The sequence below is a fragment of the Labeo rohita genome, chromosome 6 (assembly GCF_022985175.1).
Source record: "Labeo rohita strain BAU-BD-2019 chromosome 6, IGBB_LRoh.1.0, whole genome shotgun sequence".
Taxonomy (NCBI): domain Eukaryota; kingdom Metazoa; phylum Chordata; class Actinopteri; order Cypriniformes; family Cyprinidae; genus Labeo; species Labeo rohita.
Genome location: NC_066874.1, coordinates 16,960,267 through 16,970,567, shown reverse-complemented (window position 1 = coordinate 16,970,567; position 10,301 = coordinate 16,960,267). Strand labels below are relative to the sequence as shown.

The following is a 10,301-nucleotide window of genomic DNA, read 5'->3' as shown; positions in this document are numbered from 1 at the left end:
GGAAAATTGGAGAATAAATGGCGAAAGCATGCCTTACATGTCACAACTGTATAAATATTGGTACCAGTTCTACATCAAATTCAAAATATATATAAATTTAAAGGATTAGTTCACTTGCGGAATACAAATTCCCTGATAATTTACTCACCCAATGTCACCCAAGATGTTCATGTCTTTCTTTCTTCAGTCGAAAATAAATTAAGGTTTTTGAGAAAAACATTCCAAGATTTTTCCCCATATAGTGGGCTTCAATGGATTAAAGCTCTAAATTACAGTTTCAATGCAGCTTCAAAGGACTCTACATGATCCCAGCTGAGGAATAAGGGTGTTATCTAGCGAAACGATTGGTCATTTTCATCACACATTGTGTAATCACATTGGAAAAGTCATGTGTGGTTAGTTCTTCGTCTGAAAAAAAAAGTTAGTTCTTCGTCTATGTACTTTGATTCACTCCATCTCATTTTCTCCTCCAACTTCAAAATCATCCAACATTGTTTTACCTTTTTTTATTGTAAACAGCATTTGACTTTCTTTGCACGTTCACTTTGTAAACACTGGGTTGATACTTCCGGCTATGTCATGTGTGACTTTTCCATCGACGACTATATGTGAAGTTGAGGTTTATTTTTTCAGAAAATTGACGAATCGTTTTGCTAGATGAGACCCTTTTTCTTTGGCTTGGATGGTGTAGAGCAGGGATCCTCAAATCTGGCCCACAAGATCCACTTCCTGGAAGATCCAAATCCTGGAATCCTCAAAAACCTTAATCTCTTTTCAGCTGAAGAAAGAAAGACATGAACATCTTGGATGATATGGGGGTGAGTAAATTATCATCAGGAAATTTTTTATTCTGGAAGTGAACTAATCCTTTAAAGATACAAAGAAATCTCTATGTACATTTCCCTCCAAAAAAGGCTTATTGTCATTCCTCAAAATCAAATATCTCTGCCTCCTTTTCTTTCCAGAAAGCAAAACTGCGGTCAATATATTTGCAAATCTCTTCATTAGTCAGACTACTAATATCTGCATTACTTCTCAGGACATCGCTCTCATCTGGAGTAGGCGTCTGTACAATGACTTTAGGCACAGGCCTTGTTTCTACCATTGTGGTCTGTTCTGAATGTTCAAGCTCTGGTTGGCCTGATCCATCTCCGAAGAACTTCACTTTAATGTCTTCCAATCCATCCTTCCATTCCCGGTTCCCCGCCTCAATGTCCTGAATTACAGCCTTGTGAAAATCACGCACAGTCTCCCAGGTGAAACGGCCCACATGGTCGAACACTTCAAAGCACAGCAAGTGTCTCATTTTCCTCTCGTCTGCTGGCAAATCTAGCTCAAGTATGTGAAAGTAGCCGAGCATGAAGAGGTCGAGTGTCAGCGTATCATAGTCAACGGGAGATCCATCCACACGAGGCAGGAACTGCTCAGGTGAGTAAATTGCCTGCTGCCGGTTGAGTCTTCGGATCTGCCGCGATGGTACAAATGAGATCATGCTTCTCCAGTTCCCAATCATCTTATTGATAGCGCTTCTCTGCTTAAAGAAGTGCCCCAATTTGCCATTTTCCATAGTGTCCTTTGGAGAGATATCCAAGCTGGCTTTGCGTTCACATTTCGGCTTCTTAGATATATTCAGCGAATCAACGCTTTGCTTCCTCTGAGCATTTCTCACAGTTACAGTATAAGCCGACTTCTTCCAGTGACCAAGGAACAAGACCACAATACGTTCCTTGCGTAGGGTTGTACTTTCCATGGCATCGCTAATAACATAGTCAATAGATGAATCATCAATCTGGTCAACCTCTGCTGTTAGTTCTTGTTTTTCAGAAACCTCATCTGAACCATTTTTTACTGGTTCTTGCTCTTGTTCATCCAATGATTCTGTCACCCCTGTATCCTTTTCTGAGGAATCACTCTGATTCTCAAAATTAGACTTCAGGTTCCTCACAGAGACTCCAAACTGCTGAATCTCATTTTCTATCTTCGCCCTCCTGCCTCTGTTTAAGGCTTGCCTCTCTGATGGCTGGGAGAAGACATTCACAAGCTCTGTGTTTGGCATTTTGCAGTAGGGCTGGTCTGTTAGGTTGGTCATAAGCAGTGACATACTCTTCACAATGCCTGAAATACGGTTGCACCAAACAGGTAAGGGAGTCTGTGTGGAGTTCTTGTACTGGGTGTTGACTGTGATGTTGACGATGGGTGCCGGAAGAATGTTTCGAAGTTCTTCGGCCAGACGAGCAATCTCCATTTCATAGCCCTCGCAGTTCTTTTGCATCGAGACACTCTCAATTTGCTTCTCTAGATAAATGAGGTCATCCTCTGTTAGAAGCTCTCCGAATGGACCAAGGATGGCATTGTGAGCCTGGGAGTACCTCCAACTGTCCATCTTTGTATATCTACTACTGCTCTCCTGTTAAATAAGATAAAATGTTCAGTTAAAATTCAATGTGGAGAAAGCTGCAGTCAGAACATCATGTATTTAAAAGACATTTAATGCAGTATTTGTACTTCACCTTTATCCTCTGGGTTTCTTGGTCAAATAAGCTGGCCTGTAGCTGTCGTACCATCACTTGTCTCTTCCATTCTGCTATAGGTCTGCCCTTCTCATCATGCATGGGTACCAGGTAATCAATATCAGACAAATTAGCCTCCTCTGTTGGTAACACCACCATTTTATTCTAAAAAAAAAAAAAGACAATAATGTATTGGCAAGCACTGTAGTTCAAACTGTGCCCTTAAGTACATGGAAAAACAAAAACAGCACTATCGTGCTTGGCTAATATGAAATCCAGAACACCATTAACTTGGTTGTTAAAGTTCCTTTTTTGTATTTTGATGCAGATTTCTTTTACATATATGCTAAAGTGCTTTAGTAAATTTCATAAAAGGTAAATTCAATAAATAAATTAATTTAAACAATCACATGGTTACTATATTTACTATATTAACTATATTTACTAACCCTTATGAAAATTAACCATGGATTTGCAAGTGTAGCAACCATGTTTTTGGTATACTGATTACCATTTGTATAACCACTGTTTTACTACAAATACCCTGGTTAACCCTGGTGAAAAAACCAGCATATGCTGGTAGGTATGTTTTGATGCTGGGATGCTGGTTAGGTATGTTTTGATGCTGGTTTAAGCTGGTCCTTAGCTGGTTTAAGCTGGTCCTCTGCTGGTTTTGCTGGTCATGTTGCTGGTCAAGGACCAGTATAAACCAGCAAAGGATCAGCATAAACCAGCAAAGGACCAGCTTAGCCAGCATCCCAGCATCAAAACATACCTACCAGCATATGCTGTTTTTTTTTCACCAGGGAAACTACGGTTAGTGTAGCACAACCATGGTTTACCATCATTTATAGTAAAACCCTGGTTAGTTTTGGTAAGGGAAGACAACTGGTAAATTGTTCTGTTCACACAACAACTTTATTATCAATAAAAAAAAGTTACAGTTTAAATTTACAGTTGAAGTCAAAAGTTTACATACACCTTGCAGAATCTGCAAAAAAGGAGTGAAAATATGGTATTTGGGCCAAATAAGAAAAATGTACACATCCTCATTGCATTCAAAAGTTTACACCCCTGGCTCTTAATGCATTGTTTTCTTCTGAAGCATCAGTGAGCGTTTGAACCTTCTGTAATTACTGTATACGAGGCCCGTTGTGATGGAACTTAAAATCATACAGTCATTGTTGAAAACCGTTCAAATACACAAAAATGCTGAAAAACCTAAGAATCTGTGGGACCTGAAGGACTTTTCTGAAGAACAGCAGGCAGTTTAACTGTTCAGGACAAACAAGGGACTCATGAACAACTATACAAAAAAACACAGCTGTGAATCATTCATGTAACGACACTGTATTAAGTGTATATAAACTTTTGAACTGGGTAATTTTTATAAATTCAACTATTATTTTCTCTTGTGAACTATATGTAAACATCATGCATTTTGTATGATCCCTCTTATTTTGGTAAAATAACTAACATTATGCAGATTCTGAAATATTCAAGATGGTGAATTCCATGACAATGGAAACTGTAAAGTGTATGGTTGATTTGTGACTAAACTAAACTGCTCCAGTTGAAAACAATGACTGAATCTAAAACTTCTGGCTTTCCAGCTCCACTTTCCATCTCAATCCCAAAAAATAAATTACGTCCAGTGTAAAGTTCTTAAGTTTGATGTGATCACACAACAACTAGTTACTCAGTACATTTCTATTTGCAAGTGTACATCAAAAAAATTAAGGGAGTCAGTTCGGTTATAGAATGCAGTTGTCATGTAACTCTGTATAGCACTCTAATACAGGAATGACAGCTGTATTCTGCTAGTGTGAAGACAGCCTTAAATCCAATGATAATGTGAGAATGTGAATGTTAAATTTCTTAACTGAAATTGTCAAATCTGCCGTCAATCCAGATTTCTTAAGGCTGGCAATAGATTTTACATCTCCCAGTTTCATTTCTCCCATAAACAGTTTTCCTTTCTCTGGTACTGGCTTAATCGGAGGCGTACTGGAACTAAGGTTCTTCACCACTGCAATGACAATCAGAACAAGAACATCATTTGTTACTCTCATCTGTTTCCAGTTATGTTCTGATCATATTCACATAGGCTGATTACCATTACTCATTGAACTGGAATTAAGTCATCAAGTGAAATTAAGGAAGGATGAGTCAATGGTGACAGCAGTGCCCACAAAATGCTGTCAGGATTGCAGAACATACATATACAATAGGGGTATTAAACAGCCCCCTTAGGGCTTTCTCACCCGTAGTGGCCATGTGGACATTCTGGAAAGCGTTCCCATGTGATGTAGAAGATGGAGGCGAGGGGGTAGTGGTGGAAGGGGGAGGAGAAGGTGAAAGAGTCGAAGGGGGGTAACGGGCTTGAGGGGAATCTTCTGTCTCAGGATGCTGGTGGGGTTGAAAAGAAATGGAAAGCCAGTCAATTGAAAATGGACACATACTACAGCCAGATACTAATCCTGTAAAACACACTTTTCTGCTGTAATTGTTACAAAATCTATTGAGCTGCTCATGAAGGGAACATTTTAAAGCATATGTGTACAGCTGGATGTGTCGCAATTCAAAGTATACTTTATGTGACAGAGTGTGCAAAAACAGGCACTCAACATACTCAACTACAGAGTTTCATCCTTTTCCAATGTCTTCTCCATAAGTTATGACAGATAAATGTTTTTAACTAGATGTTTAAACTAGAGTTGCAGGTATCTCTTAAAGGAAAAGTTCACCAAAAAATGAAAATTCAGTTATTAATTACTCACCCTCATGTCATTCTAAACCCATAAGACCTTTGTTCATCTTTGGAACACAAATTAAGGCATTTCTGGTGAAATCCAAGAGCTTTTTGACTTGGCACCTTTAGATAGCAACACAACTGACATGTTTAAGGCCCAGAAAGGTAGTAAGGACATTGTTAAAATAGTCCATGTGACATCAGTGGTTTAACCTTAAAGGGTTAGTTCACCCAAAAATGAAAATTAGCATTTTCCTCTAGTTTGCGCCAGATGTTGTACACAGAAGCCGCTCAGGGGTGAATGACGTAGGACATAGCAGAACCTGATTTTACCAAGTACGACATGTTCCTGGATCAACGTTTTTGTTGACCCTGGAACAACACTGTGATTAACCAATCAGATTTGAAAAAACAGTGTATAGTTTTTATGAAGTTTAGCTTACAATCAGTGTTTGGTGCTTGTACATCAGTGTCATTCATCTATCATTTCCTCTGATTTTAGGGATTACTCATGGGTAAGTTTAGGTTTAGGTGTAGGGATGTGGTCAAGATTAAAATTTTGGATTAAAATATGTTGACCCAGGAACACATCTAATTCAGAGGCTGGGAAGAGGCAGAACAATTTTTAATAGAACTTCAATAGGATTCGTCTGAAAGAAGGAAGTCATATACACTTAAGATGCCTTGAGGGTGAGTAAATAATGGGCTAATTTTCATTTTTTGGGTAAACTATCCCTTTAAGTTTATAAAGTTACAAGGATACTTCTTGTGCACAAAGAAAACAAAAATAATGATTTTACTCTTGTAGCTTCATAATATGATGGTTGGAACACTGATGTCACATGGACTATTTTAACAATGTCCTACTACCTTTGTGGGCCTTGAACGTAGTAGTTGAATTGCTGTCTATGCAGGGTCAGAACACTCTCGGATTTCATCAAAAATATGTTAATTTGTGTTCTGAAGATGAAGAAAGGTCTTTGGAACAACATGAGGGTGAGTTATTTTTGGGTGAAGTATCCCTTTAACCTCCTGACAAAAGTGGCTGTCAATGCAGCCATCTTTTTGCGGTCTCATTCGTTACTTATTTTATTGTGAAACAACAGGCCAGAACAGTGTAGCTACCTAGTGGACAAACTAACTGGTGCTAAAAAAAATTCAAGGCGCATATTTGAGCTAAGCACACAGTGTATACGCATCTGGCTAAGCGTATACTATGCTAATGATGAAATTTACATCACATACACAGCATACATACCATAGTAAACTCCTCTCAAAGTATACTTTGGGCTTTAGTCAGTATTACATGCATGTTTAGTGCAATAAAGGTAGACAAAGAAAGAAAAATGTAATAATTGCAGTATAAAGACAAGAAACATTTAATATACCAACACATATCAATAATCAATAATGTCTGTTTTGTACTTATTAGAGTGTTGTATATTTAGCTTAGCAACATGCTAACAACAAACCAACATACAGTTTTATGCTCAAGTTTGGGAATCCCTAGCAGAATCTGTGAAAATGTGAATAATTTTAACAAAATAAGAGAGATCATACAAAATGCATGTTATTTAGTACTGTCCTGAGTATTTTACATAAAGACGTTTACATATAGTCCATCTTCTCCTGAGGACAACTGAGGGACTCAAACACAACTATTAAAAAAAGGTTCAAACACTCACTGATGCTCCAGAAGGAAACACAATTCATTAACAGCCAGGGGGTGAAAACTTTTGAACACAATGAAAATGTCCAAATTTTGTTGAAATACCATTTTTTTTCCCATTTAGTACTTTACATATGATACCTCCTTTTGGAGCATCAGTGGATGTTTAAACTTTTTTTTTAATAGTTCAAGGGACTTATGAACAACCATCACAAAACAAAAAAACTTCGTAGATCATCCATGTAACCGCACACAGTATTAAGAACCAAGGTTCCCAAACTTTTCAAGGGGGTTATTTTAGTAAGTTAAGCTTTTTTTTTTTTGGTCTTGTGGGCTATATGTAAACATCTTTAATGCAAAATATCTTACTTAGGACAGTCCTAAATAAAAAAACAACACGCATTTTGTATGGTCTCTCTTATTTTGTTAAATTTATTCACATTTTTACAGATTCTGTGCATAAAACTGTATGTGTGGTACATGGAGCTGTTTTCACAAACTGCGTTCGAAACCAGTCCTTATGAGGTGTTAGCGATTAGGACGCTGCCTTAGAAGACAGCTATGTAGAAACTAAGCAGAGAAACAGCTTACTAAATTGTGGAACAGATCTAAAACTCACCTTAAGACTGTCCATGTCTTTGTGTGTATTAGTGATCTGTCTGTAATAATCGGAGCTGGGTTGTCTTGACACAGCTGGTTTCTCTCTGAGCTCTTCCTCTATAGGACAGTTCTCTTCCAGAGGTTGGGCAGCTGGACAGAGCTGCAATACAAAGAGCTTCTATTATCATATAACATTTACTGATTCAGGTAGTGTGCCATCAAAGCACGTTATTTCACACAGACCTGAAAGGCAATGGAATAACAGGCCAATTATTGCCATTTGATCCACGACACAGCAGAATATCACAATCATACACATGAAAAACAGCGATTTGTGGTCTTTCTTTTGTGCAGTGTTGTGGTCAGAACAACGATATGTGAGCATTACAGTAAGAGGGGCCCTAGCTGGGGGGCAAAATAGTTGTACCTGAGCCCAACATCTAGATCCCACTTTACCAGAGGGAAAATGCTGAGTATATGGAAACATTTAGATCACCGCTGATGAAACTGTAATATCCTAATGGACTCCATGCAGAATGCATATCAAATGTGGCTCTCAAAGGGCTCGCTGTAAAACACACACACACACAGAGCATCAAAGGGAACACTGATACGCCGCAGCATGCTATTTTGCTTTGTCTCTGTGAGGTGGTCCTCCCAATTTCCTCTCGCACGGCACTTTGATGTCCAAACAGCACGAAATGCGCTGTGACACGGCTTGGGCAAAGGCAGGAATAAATTTCCCAGAAGTTGTGCAATTCATAAATAGATAAACTTTGGGAGGGGTAATGCGGGTATGTGGGGCAAAACTACATTAGCGAGTGGAATCTCTTTCCTTCGTGACCTTTGAGCTGCAGTTCAGTTGCTCACTCACGATCAGGACGCATCTGTCTCTGCGTGAAGGTTTAATCAAAGCCAGTGGACACCATGGCACATTTGGTTTTCATCAGCTATCCTCTTCTGTGGCTAAGGCAGTGGATGCTGGAGTAACATGGTCCTCCCATCCTCTCCTCTGCCTCGTGGGCCACACAAACACTGATGGAGAGAGTGAGGCTACAGCAAAAGCCCCAAAGACCTATATGGTGGAAACCTACAGTCTTTCTTTTTCAACGGTTGCTTTGGACAGGGGAAGAACTCAGATAAAACAGATAAAATCACTCAAATATGCCGTTGAAACAGGCAGAGACGGTGGGGTATTTCTCAATGTTCTGTTCTAGTACATTCAATGAAATTATCTGGGGGGAAAAAAAGAACCAGAAATGGTAGAAATATGAAGGCCTGCACGGTTTGTGTAAGGTTTGGTTAAGGTTAAAGCCTCCTCATCTCTCTGCTTTCTGGAGGAATTCAAGACCACACACTTGTGTTGACACATAAGCACTACATTCAATGTTAAATCACTTTTACACCTTCAGTTAAAACACATGATGAACATGTTTGACAGCTTTTAAATTTAGAGGATTGAGTGAAAACGGTCCAAAGTGTCTACAGCAGCAAATCCTCTGTGCTGGAAAGTTTATGTTAAAATGGAGAAAGGATGAAGAATGAGCTTCAGATGGCATTCTTTCTGTTAGCTGTTTTACAAAGAATTGTAGGATAGATTTTATACTACAAATAATAACTAAATGAAAAGCTAAAATGCCAAATCAATGAATCATAATACTATGGGTGTACAGTTTATGGGTGACGTATTTGTTATTTGTTTTATTTAATTTATTGGTAGAGTTATTATTTAAAAACAGTAACAATTTAACATCCTTTAAATGTAACGTTTAGCAAATATCAAAATAAATATAAATATTTTATACAAAGTGCTGGGTAGTAACTGATAACAATCAGTAATCAGTTTCTAAAAATGAAGTACTTGTATTTAGAGTATACTGCATTTTAAAATGCTCAGATTACAGTTACTTTTTTTTTTTGGATTACACTACCAGTCAAAAGTTTTTGAACAGAAAGATTTTTAATGGTTTTTTAATCCTCTTCTGCTCAAGCCTGCATTTATTTGATCCGAAATACAGCAAAAGCAGTAATATTGTGAAATATTTGTGTTATTTATATCAACTGCTTTCTATTTTAATATATTTTAAAATGTAATTTATTCCTGTGATCAAAGATACAATTTCAGCATCATTACTCCGGTCTTTAGTGTCACATAATCCTTCAGAAATCACTCTAATATGCTGATTTGCTGTTCAAGAAACATTTATTATTATTATTATTATTATTAATAATATTTAAAACAGTTGAGTACATTTTTTCAGGATTCTTTGATGAATAAAAAGATTTAAAGATCAGCATTCATCTAAAATAGAAAGCTTTTGTTACATTATACACTATACAATTCAAATAATAATAATAAATAAATGTTTTTAGCAGCAAATCAGAATATTAGAATGATTTCTAAAGGATCATGTGACTGGAATAATGATGCTAAAAATTCAGCTTTGAAATCACAGGAATAAATTTCAATTTAAAATATATTCAAATAGAAAAGTTATTTTAAATAGCAAATATATATCAAAATTGTACTGTTTTTACTGTACTTATTGTAAGTAGAAGAGACTTCTTTAAAAACATTAAAAATCTTACTGTTCAACAACGTTTGACTGGTAGTGTACATGATTAAATATTATTTACACAAATGGAAATAAAATATTTTTCCATGTTTAGTATTCAAGGGTTTAAATAATTTGAACTGTACATTTTAATGATTTAATTATTTATTCACTTTTTATCAACTCACAAACACCCACTGTAGTTCTTTTTACGC

The 10,301-nt window shown here is 37.2% G+C and overlaps 1 protein-coding gene across 1 annotated transcript in view; it reads right to left on the bottom strand.

The window, feature by feature from the left end:
- Nucleotides 1–902: 902 nt before the first annotated feature.
- The window catches only part of espnla (espin like a), a 35,962-nt gene continuing 26,563 nt past the window's right edge, over nt 903–10,301 (bottom strand). The window contains exons 6-10 of the mRNA XM_051112200.1: nt 7,551–7,691; nt 4,775–4,919; nt 4,394–4,539; nt 2,511–2,675; nt 903–2,407 (exon numbers count right to left, since the gene is read on the bottom strand). Of these exons, the coding sequence (XP_050968157.1) occupies nt 923–2,407; nt 2,511–2,675; nt 4,394–4,539; nt 4,775–4,919; nt 7,551–7,691 (2,082 nt within the window). The 3' untranslated portion in view covers nt 903–922. The remainder of the gene's footprint in view (nt 2,408–2,510; nt 2,676–4,393; nt 4,540–4,774; nt 4,920–7,550; nt 7,692–10,301) is intronic.